The sequence below is a fragment of the Eulemur rufifrons genome, chromosome 9 (genome assembly GCF_041146395.1).
Source record: "Eulemur rufifrons isolate Redbay chromosome 9, OSU_ERuf_1, whole genome shotgun sequence".
In the NCBI taxonomy this organism is placed as follows: domain Eukaryota; kingdom Metazoa; phylum Chordata; class Mammalia; order Primates; family Lemuridae; genus Eulemur; species Eulemur rufifrons.
Genome location: NC_090991.1, coordinates 5,915,502 through 5,933,671, shown reverse-complemented (window position 1 = coordinate 5,933,671; position 18,170 = coordinate 5,915,502). Strand labels below are relative to the sequence as shown.

Sequence of the window (18,170 nt, the reverse complement as noted above, 5' to 3'; positions counted from 1 at the left end):
GTGTGTGTGTGTGTGTGCCTTCTTGGAAGCAGTGTGTGTGTGTGTGCACGCCTTCTTGGAAGCGGGGGGGGGGTGTGTGTGTGTGTGTGTGTACCTTCTTGGAAGCAGTGTGTGTGCATGTGTGTGTGCCTTCTTGGAAGCAGTGTGTGTGTGTGTGTGCACGCCTTCTTGGAAGCAGTGTGTGTGTATGTGCATACCTTTTTGGAAGCAGTGTGCGTGTGTGTATGTGCACACCTTCTTGGAAGTAGTGTGTGTGTGTGCCTTCTTGGAAGCAGTGTGTGTGGGTGTGTGTGTGCCTTCTTGGAAGCAGTGTGTGTGTGTGTGTGTGTGCACTCACACACAAGCGCCTTCTTGGAAGCAGCTGCCCCAGCCCCAGTCAAGCCTTCAGATCACTGCAGCCCTGACTGACAGGCTGAGTAGAACCTCCTGAGGGACCCCAGGCCAGAAGCATCCAGCTAACTCAAGAGACCCAAAGAAAGTGTACGAAATAGTTACCATTGTTTTTTTTTTTTTTTTTTTTTTTGAGACAGAGTCTCACTCTGTTGCCCAGGCTAGAGTGAGTGCCGTGGCGTCAGCCTAGCTCACAGCAACCTCACACTCCTGAGCTCAAGTGATCCTCCTGTCTCAGCCTCCCGAGTAGCTGGGACTACAGGCATGCACCACCATGCCCGGCTAATTTTTTCTATATATATTTTTAGCTGTCCATATAATTTCTTTCTATTTTTAGTAGAGATGGGGTCTCGCTCTTGCTCAGGCTGGTCTCGAACTCCTGAGCTCAAACGATCCGCCCACCTCGGCCTCCCAGAGTGCTAGGATTACAGGCGTGAGCCACCGCGCCCGGCCATTACCATTGTTTTAAGTCACTGCATTTTGGAATAATGTGCTCCACAGCAGGAGGTAGCTAGTGTACTTTTGTCAGTCTTCTCCATCTTGTCCTCCTCCTGGCCTCCTCCCGGGCTCCCTTATTAGGCTGCCCAGCCCCGCTCCAGGCAGCCTCCTTGTCATCCTCTTTCTTCTAAGACTCGCCCTTTGAAGCCACCACCAAGCTTTCTCTCCTTTGTCCCTGCTCCTGTCTTCCTCCTCCACCTGAAGAAATGGCTCTTTCTCCTTCGTATGTTCCCCAATCTTTTTCCTCTTGACAAACATTACGACAACAAATACAGTGGATAATCCCTGCTACAAGAAAATAGGTTGCTTGAGGTATCTCAATAAACTGGGAAAATTCTGTTTTTGTTTTGAGGCTGTTGTTCCCTCGTTTGCTCCATCTTCCCAAAGCACAGAGGGGAGAAAATCTCCCACATCCCTTTCCTGGGGAGAAGTCCAGGCATCAAAAGAGCCCTGTGAGTTCTGATTTTCCACAGGGCTTTTGCAATGGCAGAAGGGGGCTGGGAGCAGTGTGTCACCATCGTCATGGCAACATGCTCCCTGGTGGGGCCTGGGCTGCACTCCCAGGCAGAGAAAGCAGCTCCCAAGTGTGTGTCCCTCACGGAGTGGGCAGCAGGAGTCGGGGCTGCCCAGAAAACAGAGGGGGGGGCCGAGGCAGTGAGCTTAGCAGGTGTCTCATCTCTGGAGGCAGCCAGCCAGGTGGGCAAAGCCAGCACGTCCAGTGCCAGAGAACAGGGTAAGCTTGACCCAGGATATACGTATCCAGAATCATATGCATGGGCAGATCTTTGTCCTTGCTGCACAGTTTTTACTCCCCGATGATGTGGGCAGGTCTGGATGGCAGGTGGCTCCTGACTCTGGAAATGAAGGTCAACAGACTCTGTCATTCACTGTGACGGTGGTCAACCTTGGCCTCACATGGACATCACCTGGAGATCTTCCAAAAGCGTTGCTACCTGGCTCCCACCCCAGACACACTGCAGTCTCCAGGTGACTCTGATGTGTAGCAAAGGGTGGGAAGCCTCGCACCACTGCAATGTTCTCAGCCAGGTCTGTGCATGAAAATCACCTGGGTAATTTAAGAGAAGAATGCAGACACTCCAGGCCTCCTTGTTTCAAAACCTCGTGAGTTGGTCCCAGGGATCTGAATCTTTCACAGACTTTCAGAGAGGCTGGTGAGCCGTGGGGTGGGGTGCCGTTCATCCCGTATGACATAAGGCAAAGTTCGTAGAGTGGGTGGTCAGTGAAGGATGCGGCAGGAGCTGGGTGAACTAGAGGCTTCCATAGGACGGGCTTTACCCGCTTCGGGTTAGCTGTGGATGGAGATGTTGTACTAATACTATTAAGTTAAAATTATTATTTGCATAGTCCACAAATGATCTGTCATCAGTATTTTTGCATGGTTTGATCTAATACCAACTCACTGGGAGATAATTGTTTGAAGAGGCTTCTGTAAGATTTTCACCAAGGCCAGGGGTCAGAGTTCAAGGTCCTAAGGTCCCCCCACAGTGATAACAGGAAGCCAGCAGGTTCAGCCCCTACAAAGAGAGCGCAGGTGGAAGGTGGAACTCACCATAGTCTAAGGTGTCTTGACCTGCTAACTAACCTAGTGAAGGGCCACAGGTACAAAGTCTATATTCATTATTTCCTTACTCATTAGAAATACTTAATTTTCTTTTTAATCTTTTTTATATTACAAAAATAATATGAGCTCATTTTAGCTAATGAAGCAACGCCAGGATTTATAAGGAAAAGTTAATCCTCCTCCTACCCCCGCCCCATTGCCAGCCTTTTACCCTGGTGGCCAGCGTGAACACCCATCTCGTTTAAGTTCAGTTGAGGAATGAGTTATTCCACACAAGTGAATTCGCTCAGTAGTCAAAACTGTCCCATTCACTTACGTCACATAAACTTTATAGGAGGCCATTGGTTTGGACCTAGGCCCAACAGAACAGGCGAAAATGGAGTCACTCGTGCTAAAGTTCTGTGATAGCAAACCAAAGCCAAGCTGTTTATCTGACCTGGTGAGAAATAAGGAGGGAGGGAGAGATAACAGCAAATCCCCGAACAGGCCAGTCTTAGCCGGCGTGATAAGGAAGAGCCCTCTGCTTTAACCTTCAACTTTGAAATAACCAATCTGCTTTTTGTTTCTGCTTTCCTCAGCCCTTTTCTGTCTAGAAAACCGACCTCCTCTGCTCAGCTCACGAGCACGCTCATTCTGTTTCATAGAATGAGGGGCTGGCTTCTAGGATCACAAATAAAAACCAACTGAAATTTTAAAAACTAAATTTGTCGTGGTTTTGTCTTTTGACACTTACAAACACTTTAAACAACTGGAAGTCATTTCGTCACTGCGGGTGAAGATTATTCAAAAAGGTATTACACACTGCCTTGACTTTTAAAATGGGATGGTTCAGGGTCATTGTCATTCTTATAGTACTTTATATGTGAATAATGTTCATATCTGAATAATGCTGCTCTGTATGTTAATGAATATCTATTACCAACATCTTCAGGGGCCCTTGATGGGTGCTACACAGTTCTGGCTAAGATACGTTTTATTTTCCTGAGTCTTTTTAATGATTTTCTGTGATCCCCATCCTGCCCCTCTGTCTGCGCCTACTGTCAATCTGTCAGCTGGAGCTCTTTCCCGTGGTCAAGATACCTTGTTCCATACATTATGAACGGAAAAACTGGATTTAAAAAAAATTAATTGGTTAGAATTGTTTGAAAACTGTGAGTGAATAGACTCTAACTGAGATGCTGAAGGTCTTGCAGAAGAGTCAGGTACGTGGAGTAAGCTCAGGTGCTTATATTAAAATATTTCCTTTTTCATTTTTTTCATATTGTAGAAAATTTCAAACCTATAGAAAAGTAGAGAGAAGAGGATACTGAGTCGCCATGTACCTACTGCCCACTTCAACGGCTAACAACATTGTATACATTTCTTGCCTTGCTTGCTCAAAATTCCTTTTGCTCAGTTGTGGCTGAATTCGGGGTCGCTGAAGCATCAGGATAGTGGCCTCTGGGAGTGCAGGGCGTCCCTGTACTGTCATCATTGACTTTGAATGCCCAGAGAGGCCCCTGCCATGTGCCCTTCAGTCTCCAAGATGGTTGTTAGGAAGCTCATTCTGCCCCTTCTCCAGGCTGCCCCACAAGCCCACATGGACTAATTCCTGCTTCTCAGGCTCTGACCTTCAGGTGACCGTGGGAAGGGCTTGGGAAACCCTCCTTTGTGTGACAAGGAGATCCTGTTCGTGAAGTCCAGAGGAATGTAAACCTGCTGTGTATTTCCTCACCAAGCTTGTACCCAAAGGCTCTGGAAGGAATGTTTATTAGTCTAGACTGTAAACACACATTACCTCTACCTCCCTATGATACAGGCCTGGAAGTTTCCATAGGACCTGCTGGCTTCTCAATCCAGAGAGTGAAGTTTCTTCTGGTCTGAAGCCAGCTCTGTACACAAGGAAATGTACATGCAATAGAGCTGGACCCTTGGCCACACCCATTCCCCAGACGCCTCCTACAATCCTTCCACGGCCTGGGGAGACAGGTGGCACCACCCCATCCTGCAGAGGAGGACACTGAGGTTTAGAGAGGTGAGGCCAGTTGTCCTAGTGAAACTGCCCTTTGTAAATTATTAATAATAAAGGGGTGCAAGGCAAGAACTGTGATAGGGACCTAAATTCTGCAAAGGCACAGGCATAATTAAAAATAGTTATAATAACCAGCCATCCTCCCTAGTTTGCTTCCCTATAGTTGCTACTCAGCAGTCACATAGCTGATGGCCATAAATATTCTTACCTTTCTCCATAGGTATCATCACCCTCGTGAAACCTAAGGCTAGTTTCTGAGATATCTTCCGGGTCCTGCATTCTGGTGGATCAGCTGACCCACCCAGACCAGTGGCCCCTACCAAGAAACTGACTCAACTCTTGAGACCCCCACCCAGGAACTGACTCAGCACAAGCAGACAATTTCTACACCCCTATGGTTCCATGCCGCACCCCAGCCAATCAGCACACCCAATTGCCTAGCCCTTTGCCCACCAAACTATCTTTAAAAACCCTTTCTCCCAAATTCTCAAGGAAACAGATTTGAGACATTCCTCCCATCTCCTCCCTTGGCACCTGTGACATTAGACTCTTTCTCCACTGCAACCCTGGCTGTCTCATGGGTCTTCTCTGTGCGGCACGCAGTGAACCTGGTCGGGCTGTAACACGAGGTGTGTAATTAGTAAGCAAAACAGTTGGGACTCGGATGAGCCTAATCATTCGAGTCTTCATTAATAAACGGAGAACTAATTATAGTCATTGAAGAGACTGTTCCTTTTCTGTTGTGATTAATTCTGAATTTATTTTTAGTCTTCAAAAGAATGGAGACTCGTGGTGGGGATTTGTTCTGAGAAAGAAAAGGACTATTCCTGAGAGTCTTCCTTGCCAGCCTCCTTTCCCGTAAGAAAGCCAAGAACCGATGGCTATTTGTGTGCATTTTTTTCAAAGCTCCAGATTCCCCAGGGATTTGTGTCAACCTAAGCTCCTTTTAATGAACACTGGAGAACTATTTTCACACCTTGATAGCGGGGCATCACCCACAAATGAAAACCCCAGCCTCTGTCACGCCGCAGGGGAAAGAAATTAGGGATCTGGCTCATCTTTGGGGAAAGAAAAGCAGGCGGGGATAAATAATCAGGGGCAGTTCTGTGTGTGTGCGTGTGTGTATGTGCATGTGTGTGCACATGTGTACGTGTGTGTTTCAAGGATCTGAGGACCATGTGGCCCTGGGCAAAGGAGCCCCAGGGATACAGAGCCCAGGAAAGATATCAGTTCTCAAAAAACTTCTTAAACCTCCTTTTTAAGCTTTTCTAAGAGATTCCAGCCCTCCTAGGGTGGATGTTTCCACGCTTTAGATATGTTAATAGTGGCCATCAAGTGGGAGTTGGGTCTTGGCCCTGGAGACTTTCTGTCTCTTTATGTGGCTTCCCATATCTCTGCTCAGCCACTCCTCGTGGATATTTTGCTGTTATTTACTCCCAAGGGCAATCTCATTTCCACACTTCCCTGTGCAGTTAGGAAAGAGTGGGAGTATGGCGGAAACTCCCTCCCACACCCACCAGGCAAGAGCAGTGACAAAGCAGACTTCAATTTCTAAGTGTTATTTCTGGTCCCACAGCTTATTTCTCTGAGGCCCTTTCTTCCCCTTCTTCCTTTCTCTTTTCCTTTCTTCAAGCTTCTTCTGCAAATGAAACCTTTCGCTTTTGCTAGGGAAGGGGAGAGGTGCGTGAGTGAGGGGGAGGGGTCCTTGGAAGACCTGGGAGAAGGTTGGGCTGTGGCATCTCCTACCTCTGCCCCTTCCCTTCCCTCTTCCATCCCACTCCCTGTTTCTTGTTCTGTATTCCCTGTTCCCCACAATATTTTTCTTTCCTCATTGATCTATCACTGGGTTCTGTCTGCCCCTAGCTTTGGCTTCCTCTTCCTTCTTTTCAAATGGTGGGCCTGGCCAAACAAGGTGCCAGGGTCAACCCTTCTTACCTATAAATGACGATGCTCAGATGGTACCAATCATATCTAAAAATGGTATGACGACCTTCCAAGTACGGTCCAAGGAATACCCCAGAATACTCTGGTGTTTTTGTTGGAAACACAGATTTCTGGGCCCCATCTCAGACCCACTCCATCAGCATCTCTGGGAGTGAGGCCCAGGAATAGGTATCATGTCTAACATGCTCCTCCTGCGACTCTTATAGACATGTAAGTTTCAGAATCTTTGGCTGAGGTTCCAGGTGAGAGAATTGAGGAAGGAATGGCTAGAACTCTTCACACATCCTCTTCCATGGAGGCCCAATGCCAGGGTTCTTCCTGACTCCAAGGGGAGAACTGGACCCATTTATTTCTCCAAAGTCATAATTCCAAAATGCTTATTTGCACCACGTTAACTTTCTTTTCCTTCCCAATATCTTCTTGAAACTGATTCTAAAGATCACTGGTCCCCAAGAAATACACAAAACATCCACGATGGTGCAGAAGACAAAAGTAGAACATTTACTTGTGTATAATATATATTTTAATATCACCTTTAAAATTTTTAATTTTGTTATAATAGGCTTATTAGTTTAGTGATTCATGCATTTAATTTATAGGCAATACAAATACATATATTCGGGAGTTTTACTGATAGAGATGCACAGTCAAAAAAGTTTAGAAGGCATCACTCTAGAATCTAGACTATAATTTCTCTGAGGTCAGGAATCATGTTATTTTAAAACAAATTGTACTGAAATACAGCATCCATACAGAGAAGCACATAAATAAATACACAGACTGGAGAACAGCTATGTGTCACTAGCACCCAGATCAAGGGGTAGGTTATTACCAGCACCCTAGACACCCCATGCACACTCACTACCCTGCCCCCAAGTAGCCACCGTCCTGACTTCTAGGAATTTCACACAAGTGGAATCCTGCTGTAAGGATACTTTAGCATTTGGCTTCTTTTGCTCACTTATATGTAGCAATAGTTTGTTCATTTCCTAAGTGTAGAGTTTTTCTTTGTATGAATATTTCACAATTTATCCATTTTACTGTTGATGGACATTGTGTTGTTTCCAGTTTGGGGATATCATGAATAGTGCTGATACGAACATAGTTGTACATGTCTCTTTTGGGGGGGAGGGAGGAACAGAGTCTTGCTGTGTTGTCCAGGCTGGACTCAAACTCCTGGCCTAATGGGATCCTCCTGCCTCAGTCTCTCAAATAGCTGGGACTATACGTGTGATCTGGCTACTGGTGTACATGTCTTCTGGTGGACACGTGAACACAGCTCAGCTGGGTATGCGCCGAGGAGGGGATTAGATGGGTTATAGAGGATGCTGTGTTCAGCTTTGCTGAATGCTCCCAGCTTTTCAACAGGCTCTCACCAGCAGTGTGTGAGAGCTCCAGGTGTACCATGTCCTCTCCAATATGTAGCATTTTCTGTTCTGTTTTTGTCTTCACCACCTGCTGAGTGTATATTAGTACCTCCTTGTAATTCTGATTTGCCATTTGGATATCTCCTTTTGTGAAACACCCGCTCGAGTCCTTTGCCCATTTTTCTACTGGGCTGTCCCTTTTTTCTTTATTGATTTACAGGCATTCTTTATAGAAGCTACCACATCTCTCTCTATCCTAGGCCCAGCACACTGTCTGTTTTGTAACGTATGTTTAATAGCTCTTTGGGCTGTCACTGAATGAACTAGCACACACAGTAAAGGAAAATACCCCTGTTAGGTAAAAGAGGCCTTTACGTATTTTTATCTTTGTTCAATGTTAACAGTTTTATTGAGGTATAATTTATATTCCAAAACATTTACTTGTTTTAAAGTGTACAATTCAGTGATTTACCAAGTTGCGCAATTATTACCCAATCTAATTTTAGAACATTTTCATCAACTCAGAAAGAAACTTCGTGTTTCTTTGCTTACTCTTCACTCTCAGCCCCACACAGCCGCTAATGTATTTGCTGTCTCTATAGATTTGCATTCTCTGGACATAGAAACAGAATGCTAGAAAATGTGGCCTTTTGTGTCCAGTTTCTTTCACTTAGCATGATATCTTTGAGGTTCATCCATGTTGTAGCATGCAGTTCATTCCTTTTCATGGCTGAGGAAATATTCCATTGTGTGGGTATACCACATCTTGTCTATCTATTCGTCAGCTGATGGACATTTGGATTATTAATATTTCCACTTTTTGGCCACTGAGAATAGTATTGCTATCAATATTCACTACGTGTTTTTGTGTAGACAAATATTTTCATGTCCCTTAGCTAGGTACCTAGGAGGAAATGCAGTAAATTTATGTTTAGCTGTTTAAGAAACTAAAACCATTATACGTCTCTGCCATCCATAGGCTGATGGTTAGATGTATAAGGCTGTCTTGGGTAGAAATGAAATCTCTGCCACCACATAATTATCCAATGCATGGTGTCAAGAGAAAGCTAAGAAAGAAGGACTGAGGCCTGCTCTCGTTAGACCATCTGATGTTCTCATGCATGTGGACAGAATAACTTGGAATATGGAAAATCTGAATGTGAACAGGGGTCCAAATGATCTATGCAAAATGAGTTCAGGAAGTACTGAATCCTGCTTTTTGCAAGACTCAATGCTAGGCTTTAAGAAGGATAGACTGAAATTTAAAACAAAGATACTATTCCTCTCCTGAGTTACTAAGAGTCTAATGGTAAAATAACTCATTTATCAAAAAAAGGTAAAAATTAAAGATTCAAATAAAAAAGTTCAAGATAGTGATGGAAGATTAGGGGCGGGGGAAGGCGAGGGGGAAAACTGATAAGGGAGGAGCTCATCTTTCCTGCCAGATCCTGGGAGAAAACAGAAACCCAGAGTGTGTGCTTTTAACATTGTTAGCATTCAAAAGATGAAAGAGTTTCCACTTCTATTATTGCCCTGGAAATCTTAGTTCAAAAAAAAAATGTTAAATAATAAATCACCAGGACCATCAAACTAGATAATAATTGCTAATATTTGAGTACTTAATGTTTCAGGCATTGCTCTAAATAGTTTACATATTTACTTATTTAATCTTTTTTTTTTTTTTTTTGAGACAGAGTGTTGCTCTGTCACCTGGGCTAGAGTACAGTGGCCCCATCATAGCTCACTGCAACCTCAGACTCCTGGGCTCAAGGAATCCTCCTGCCTCAGCCTACTGAGTACCTGGGACTACAGGTGCGTGCCACCATTCCCGGGTAGTTTTTCTATTTTTTGTAGAGATGGGGGTCTCCCTGTTGCTCAGGCTGGTCTCAGACTCCTGGCCTCAAGCAATCCTCCTGCCTCAGTCTCCCAAAGTGCTAGGATTACAGGCATGAGCCACCACACCCAGCCTTATTTCATCTTCTTAAAAATTCTATGGTATAAATACTATCATCTTTTTAAAAAATTTCCTGGTAACCATTATTGATTGATTGATTTTTCTTTTTTATTTTTAATTATCATGAGTATATAATGGTTGTATATCTTTATTGGGTGCAAGTGATGTTTTGATACAGGCATACAATGTGAATTAATCAAATTAGGGTAATGGGGGGGTATCCATCACTTCAGGCATTTATCATTTCTTTGTATTAAGAAAATTCCAATTTCACTTTTAGTTATTTTAGAATATACCCTAACTTATTGTTGATTATGATCACTTGGTTGTGTTACCAAATATTGTTCATTCTATCTAACTATTTTTGCACCCATTAACCATCCTCACTTTATCCCCCCTCTCCGCTACCCTTCCCAGCCTCTGGTAACCACCATTCCACTCTCTGTCTCCATGAGATAAATTATTTTTAATAATTAGCTCCCACATGTGTAATATTTGTTTTTCTGTGCTTGGCTTATTTCACTTAACATAATTTTCTACAGTTCCATCCACGTTGTTGCAAATGTCAGGATTTCATTCTTTTTTGCGGCCATATAATATTCCATTGTGTATATGTACCACAATTTCTTTGTCCATTCACTCATTGATGGACACTTAGGTTGATTCCAAAATTTAGTTATTGTACTGCAATAAACATGAGAATGCAGATATCTTTTCAATATACTGAATTCCCCTCCTTTAGATATATATCCAGCAGTGGGATTGCTGGGTCATATGGTAGTTCTAATTTTAGGTTTTTGAGGAACCTGTATACTGTTCTCTGCAGTGGCTGCACTAATTTACATTCCCACCAACAGTATACGAGGGTTCCCCTTTTTCCTCATCCTCACCAGCATTTATTATTGCTGTCTTTTTGATAAGAGCCATTTTAACTGGAGTGAGAGATCCGATTGTAGCTTTGATTTGCATTTCTCTGATGACTAATGATGTTGAGCATTTTTTCATATACCTGGAGGCCATTTTTATATCTTTTGAGAAATGTCTATTCAGATCCTTTGCCCATTCTTTAATTGGATTTTTTATTTTTTTTCCTATTGAGTTGTTGGAGCTCCATATACACATATATATATGTAAAACTAATATCCTAGTTATTAGTCCCTTGTCAGATGAGTAATTTGCAAATATATTCTTCCATTCTGTGGGTTGTCTCTTCACTTTGTTGATTGCTCCCTTTGCTATGCAACAGCTTTTTAGCTTGACATGATCCTATTTGTCCAATTTTGCTTTGGTTGCCTGTGCTTTGGGGGTATTACTCAAGAAGTCCTTGACCAGACCAATGTCCTGAAGCGTTTCCCCAATGTTTTCTTTTAGTAGTTTCATAGTTTCAGGTCTCAGATTTAAGTCTTTAATCCATTTTGATTTGATTTTTGCATATGGCAAAAGATACAGGTTTAGTTCAGTCTTCTGCATATGGATATCCAGTTTTCTCAGCACCATTTATTGAAGAGACTGCCCTTTCCCCACTGCATGTTCCTGGCACCTTTGTCAAACATAAGTTCACTATAGATGTGTAGATTATAATCTTCTTTTAATGCTGTAGAAAATGAATCTCAGAGGGGTAAAGTACATTGCCTAAGGGCACACAGCTAGAAAGTGGTAGAACTGGGGTTTGAATATAGGCAGTCCAGAGCAAATACATTTAACCGCTAACTACATTTAACTGTCTCTAGTCCCATATTCCAGTTATTGGACTCAATCACCAATTGCAGAAGGAAAAATAAACCCAAAGGTATTGGGGGACTTGTCTGAGATTACTTGATTGCTAAAAGATCACAAATAGGTGTTCCACTAACTGCCAGTCCAGTGTAGTTTCTATCAAGACTGACATTGGGTACCACCAGAGAGCCTTTTCTTAAGATGCTGCTTGTGAGTTAGCCAAGGATACACGTTTCCTGACTCCGGTGGACTACAGGAAGTAGCACGCAATGTATAAGCCAGACCTGAGTTCAAACCTGGTTCTGCTGTTGACTGGCTGTATGATGGTGCGCAAGTCACACCCTCTGAACCCAGTTTCTTCATCTATAAACTGGAGGCAATAATCACCTCATTAGCCCCCAGGACACCAGGAATGAAATGAAATAATTGAAGAAATTGACAGCCATTATCCATTTTGGTGTTGCAGGAATGTTTGAGGTGGGTCGTTTGCAGCTCAAGCATATGGCATGCTGTGTAGGCTAAGATTTCTCAAGTCCAAACTGGAGCATAAGTTGCTCACAGGCACTACAGAGGATTCTGGGTTACAGGATGGCTCTAGATCAGCTGTCCTGCCCTGATGCAGGCCACATCATCAGGTACGATGCCTGAGGACAGCCTGCTGAAAGCCTCGTATGTCCCTGATACAGTGAATTGTAGCCCTTCTAAAACTGGATTAGGCCAGTTACTTTTAGTGACTGTTTTCAACATCAAATTATGCAGCTCTGCTCTAAGGGACTCTTAGTGGTGGCTGTGATAAAGGGTTTGTTTCCCCATGTTTCTGGTCTAGCAAATGTTTGCAAGTTTGCAATTGATGGAAAATCATAAACAATCTGGGTTTGTCACCTTGCCCATGGCCAGAGACCAGGCTGAGGCTGCTCAGGTGAAATGACTTAAATGCAGACTACCGCTCAACAGTGACTCTCAAAGCTGGGGTGGGCCTGGGCATGAGTATTTTTAAAAACTTACTTAGGTGATTTCAATGTGCAGCCAGGGTTGACAACCACTGAACTAGGTGAAAGGCCTCATGCCAAGGTCTGATTCAAAGCATAAACAGGTGTGCAAGATCTTAAGGCTCTTGTAGCCCACCTGACTGGTTTTGTACTGGGTATCTAGGCAGGCACAGTGAGAGAGGAGGCTAAAGAAGGCTAAAATGCACAGGCTGAGAAGTTTGTCCCAAATTTAACAGGCAATAAGGGAGCCATAAAATGTTACTGAGCAAGGGCCATGAATGGGCAGTTAGAGGTATACAGCGAAATTAAAGGGTCCAGCTGTTTACAGTTTAGGAAATGTATTATATTTTAATTTTTCCTATGGAGTGGAATAGCAAAGAAACCAAGCTTTCTTTTACTTGTGTACCATCAGTTCAAGGTCAACTTTCTTCAGCACACAGGTCCGCTGGTCCCTAGAGAGAAGGGACTTGTCCAAATGATCTTTGTAGCACCTGGCACATTGCATGGAACATGGCAGCCTCCTACTGTTTGTTGACTGACTAAATGAGTGTAGCCTCCTCAGCTGGCCAATCTCTATTTCAGGAGGTCTGCTACCCTGGGTTGGCCTTTCCTTTGCATGCAAAGCGGCGGAGACTGTTGCTCTCACAGTTCGCCTTTCCACCATTTGTTCCCATTGACTGCTACCGATTCTACAACTCCGACTCTCTCTGTCTCCTCCAGGCTCAGTTCCTCGGCTGGGACACGCTGCGCACCCGGCTGGCCGGCTCAGGCGACAGGCTCCAAACCTGTCTTTCACCCGTTGTTCGGTTTCCGGTGAGTCAAGTTCAACCCCAGGTTCAACAACTACAATGACGGCCACGAACACATTCTCTCACAGACACCGCGAAGGAGGCGCCCGTCCGCCCCCAGCCACCCGGCCTACAAAGCCGGCACAGAGGGGCGTTTCCATTCCCGCGGCCCCCGGTGGCGGGGGTGCGAGTGGGAGCCCCTCTCCCCAGTGACCTGCCGCCTCTGCGAGGGAGCGCCCAGCCCTCGGCGGGCGTGGCCGCCCGAGCCCCGCCCCCGCCCTCCGCGAGAGCCCCCGCCCGGCCGCCCGGCCGCCAGCCCCTCTCCGCGGACGCCCGGCCCCTCCCTGCTCGCCGCGGAGTCCTGCCGAGGGGATGCTCCGGGTCCCCCCTCCCGAGGGAGCTGCGCATTTCCGCGCGCCAGGGCCGCCCCGGCCCCGGCCCCGGCCAGCCCTCGCGGCGGCAGCCCGCGTTCCGCGTCCCCGGGAAGTTGTCTCCGGAGCCCGCGGCGCCTCGGTCTCCTCCCCCTGAGCCCCGCCCCCCCGCCTCGAGCCGGGATCTGCGAGCTGCCCGGCCCGGGGGCGTCGCCACTCGCTCTCCGAAGCCAGCGAGTCTCCGCTTCCCTGAGCGGGGCGCGCGTCCCTCGCCTGCCCGGGGACCCCCGCGCACCCCCGAGACGGCGCGCGCCCACAGCGCGGGAGCCCGGAGCGCCGGGCGCCTGGGAGCCCGCGGGGCCGCTGCCCAGCACGCGGGGCTCGGCAGGGATGCAGGCTGCGCTGTGAACCCGGGCGCCAAGGCCATGTCCGGCGCCCGCTGCCGGACCCTGTACCCCTTCTCCGGGGAGCGGCACGGCCAGGGGCTGCGCTTCGCCGCGGGCGAGCTGATCACGCTGCTGCAGGTCCCGGACGGCGGCTGGTGGGAAGGCGAGAAGGAGGACGGGCTCCGCGGCTGGTTCCCGGCGAGCTACGTGCAGTTGCTGGAGGTAAGGGGCGAGGGCTGGGGCTGGAAGACCCGGGGCTGCGGTCCTCCCTGCGCTCTCATACCTGTTGCCCACACCGGGGATGCCGCAGCGTCCCTGTGCGAGGAGCGCCCCGAGGACAGCGCTGCCGGTGCGACCTGTAGCTCCGCGCTCCTGGGGGCAGCGAAGGCAGCGGGCGCCCTCGGGGCGTGGGCAGCGCGAGCTCGCCGGGAGCGCCTCCCTCGCGCCGGGCCTCCCGAGCACATCGTGGCCGCTTTGAGGAAGCGAGAACTTGTTGCCTGTGAGAGTTCTGGAGCGGGCGGCGCTTTCCCGGCAGTGGCAGGGGCCAGCGAAGGGCTCCCGAAGTCCAGCGGGCTTGGGAAGATGCAAGGGGGATCGGGTCTGAGAAGTGCCACCGACTCGGCCCCGCGTCTCCACCCGGGAGCCCAGAGCCTGCCGATCCTTGGACGGTCGTGCTGCCCCGGGTCAGGCTGCCTGGCCGCCTCGGAGCCGCCCACTTGCTGGTCAGCCGAGCCTGCTGGCCAGCAGCCTGAGCCCCTTCGGCAGGCTTGATCCCGGGGATCCCGCAGCCCCAGCCATCGCCCCCTCCCCTGGTCCAGCTTCCCCAGGCTGAAGCTCAGAACCTGAAAGTGGCCTGTTCTCGGGGGTTCTGGCCTGGCCCCAGGGCTGCACAGGACCTGCTGAGCCAGGTCGGCTGGCTGTTTATTGTCTGGGTGACGGTGTGAGGCCTCGCTGTCCTCTGATCACTGAGCTCGTGATCACAGCCTGAGAGGCGAGATGGGAAGTTTCTGAAGTCCTTTGGTGGGGTGGGTGGGGGGAGAGGAGGTGACCTTACAGGCCATCCTCTTTACAAAATGACTGTCTGACCCTAGGATTTTTGTAATGACTAAATTAGCAGTTACCCTCAGTTGTGTAAGTATACATAAATACTCTGGTAAAACACTGCCCAAATCATGGAGACTGAATTTATTTATAATTTAATCCCTGACCTACTTCACAAAGAACAAAGTAGCAAATTTTGACTGAAAATGCTTTATGCAACTCATCAGGAGAGGAAGAAAGAGAAGGGTGAAATGGTTATAAGGCGACAACATGTGGCACCATGGTCAGAAATAGAGCCTAAGCCTTGTGAAGGTACATTGCATTTCTTTCAGGTCCAGCGGAGAACAACAAAATCCCTCCCGAACGGATGAGTAGCCTTTGAGCAAAGTTTAGTGGCTGCTAGAATGAGCTTTCATGGGCTGTCAGCAGATTGTGTCCCTGGAACCCTTCTGGTTCGGAACCTGGAGAGCCTGTAGGAGAGGCTCACATGTGCTCCCTGGCTTGGCTGTCCCCACACCTTGCCTGAGATTCACAAGTAAAAGAAACAGAACGTGTTATTTATAGGAAGACCCGGAGCCTCCTTGTTTCTAGCTCAGAAACCCTGGGAGAGATACATATTGTGGGAGTTCTTTTGGTGGCCACATTTTTCCAAGAAATACTAATGTGGAAATTTGGCTGGCAGATGTCTGTCCGGTGAGGACCACCTCTGGCTGGACTCAGCTGGCTGTGTTTCGGGTGGGGGTGAGGCTGGGTGGGTGCAGGCCAGAGTTGAGTGGCTTTGCCTTTTCTTTGGGGAAAAGGAGGATGGACCAGGCCCAGGGGACAAGCAGGAGCAACAGCTGGGACAGTCTTGGCGTGCCAGTCACATCCCCTGGCATATACATGCTTAGGAAATCTCTGCTGCCTAAGGGCCTCTCACACCACTCCTGACTAGTAACTTGCAACAGACGTGCCCGTCAAGATGAGCAGTACCCTTGAGATGGGACCACCTTTGGTTGAGGACCTACTAGGCACTGGGCATAGTACATACATTGTCACCAGTTCCCCTGACAGCTCTGTGCAGGATGAGGTACTTTCCCCACTTGACAGACAAGCAAACAGAATACGAGAGGTGAAGTCAGGTACCCAGTGAGTAATGCTTGCATATTTGGTTAGCGGCTCAGATGGCTGAATAGCAACCCCTGTGCCTGGGCCTCTTGTAAACATGATAGCCTGGGCTCAATTGTGCTAAAAGGCAAGTGAGGGTAGGGGCCATATCCATGTGGAAGAGGGCAGGTGCTGCCCCTGAGGTCGCATGTTGGTGACAGCATCCATTAGGGAGGCTAGAATGAGGGCACTTGCATCCGGGAGTCACTTGGAGCATCTCTGCTAACCCTGAAGTTTGTTTTCATTCTGAGCCAGCTGGGGTGGGCCTGAGTCCTGTGACCTAAGTAATTAATGAGGATTTTCTTAGGGCCAAAAGCAGATGGGATTTCAACAAGGAGGATGGTGGGTCAGGTGCTTGGTGTCTGGGAACCTTCTACATGAGCAAGACATTAAGGCTGAGGGCTGGGAAGGGATAGAGGATATGCAAGAGGCTCTCCCAAGGTAGAGCCCCTTGGGAGAGGGTGAGTCCTCAGACACAGACTCGGTTAGTTAGAGAATGCACAGCTCCCCAGCGGGTGGGTAGACTGGCCAGCATATGGAATCATGAGACTGGAGAAGGGGCCCATGGGTGCTGGAGGGGGTAAAGCTCATAGGAGACCAGCCAGTGGGGTGCCTGGCTCCAAGCTTGCTGGGGGCCATGGAGTCTAGAAGGCCAGGGCAGCTGTTGGGACAAGTACAGACCAGTGGACTACACCAGCCCCCTTGGGGAGAGATAGGATTGTGGGTACGCGGCTGAGAATGGCACCTCCAACATAGTTCCTATGCAAGTGGACCTTTTGTCCTCTGATGAAAAGAGTAATATCAAGAACTGTGCAAAATGGACACTCCCCACGGATTTCTTTCTTGTTCAGATGAAGAAAGGGGAACTGAGAGATCCTGGCTTTGCAGGAAGCATACGCCATGGAGGGGAGTGGAAGCTGACTTTGAGAGGGCCTCTAGATCTGCCCTGGTGGCCAGCCAGCCCCTGGAAGGAGGCTAGCTCAGTGGAGGTCCTTGTTATCTGGGAAATCTCTTTGATCAAGACTTTAACGAAATGGTGGAAAGGTGCAGCACACACCTGGTTTACAAGAAAACCTCAGCATAGCAGAGAAGTGTGGAGAGCTCTGGTAGGCCCAGGGACACTGGCCACAGGATCCTGCCTACTCAAGGGGTGGTGCAGCCCTTTAAAGGGTGCCAGGAGGAGGGAACCATCCCTTTTCCCTCAAAAAGCTATAAGGCCTAATAGCCAAGGCCCACAGCTGGCTATGAGATGTAAGGACCCTTAGACAAGAGCAGCTAGAAAAGAAAAGTCAGACTTGGTACAAGGACAGACCCAATGGCTAGACAGGTCCAATAGCTGGAGGGCCTAACAGGGCCCAGGAATTCTTTGTAGTCTGCTATCACCTTGACTGGATAGGAAAAATTCGTGGGGGGGTGGTGTGGAGGTAATAAGATTGGAATGTAAGCAAAATAGAGATTTTCTTGAACTAGGTGCTGTTCTTAAAATCCAGGATCTGGCTGGAAAGTCTGGACCTCAGAGGTACTAGTAGAATATGATGCTATTTGCTAGAGAAACTAGGATGGCTTCAAAGGATCATCCTTGAACTTGAGTTCCTCTCTACCCTCTGCTCTCCCATTTTGGGTTCATGTGATTGTGCTTCAGGAGTTTACAAGGAATGGCTGTGAGAGAGAGTGGGCTGCGCTATGGATAATTAAGGAATGTTTTATCTATTGCTATGTAACAAGCCACCCTAAAACTTAGTGTCTCAAAACAACAATTGATTATCTGACATGATTCTGTGGGTTGACAGGGCTCAGCTGTGCAGTTCTTCTGCTGGTCTGTCTTGGCGTCTCCCATGCGGTTGGAGTCCGATGGTGGCTGGGGCTGGAGTCCTGGAGGCTCGATGAGGGGCTGCGGCCTTCAACCTGGCATCTTCATTTACCTGCCTTGTGCCTTGGTGTTCTTCCATGTAGCCTCTCTCTTCATGTGGTGTCTCATCTTCCACGG

The 18,170-nt window shown here is 47.8% G+C and overlaps 1 protein-coding gene across 1 annotated transcript in view; it reads left to right on the top strand.

Annotated features, from left to right (window-relative positions):
* Positions 1 to 14,035: 14,035 nt before the first annotated feature.
* Positions 14,036 to 18,170, top strand: part of GAS7 (growth arrest specific 7) — a 215,731-nt gene continuing 211,596 nt past the window's right edge. Inside the window, exon 1 of the mRNA XM_069483245.1 lies at positions 14,036 to 14,218. Within this exon, the coding sequence (XP_069339346.1) occupies positions 14,036 to 14,218 (183 nt within the window). The remainder of the gene's footprint in view (positions 14,219 to 18,170) is intronic.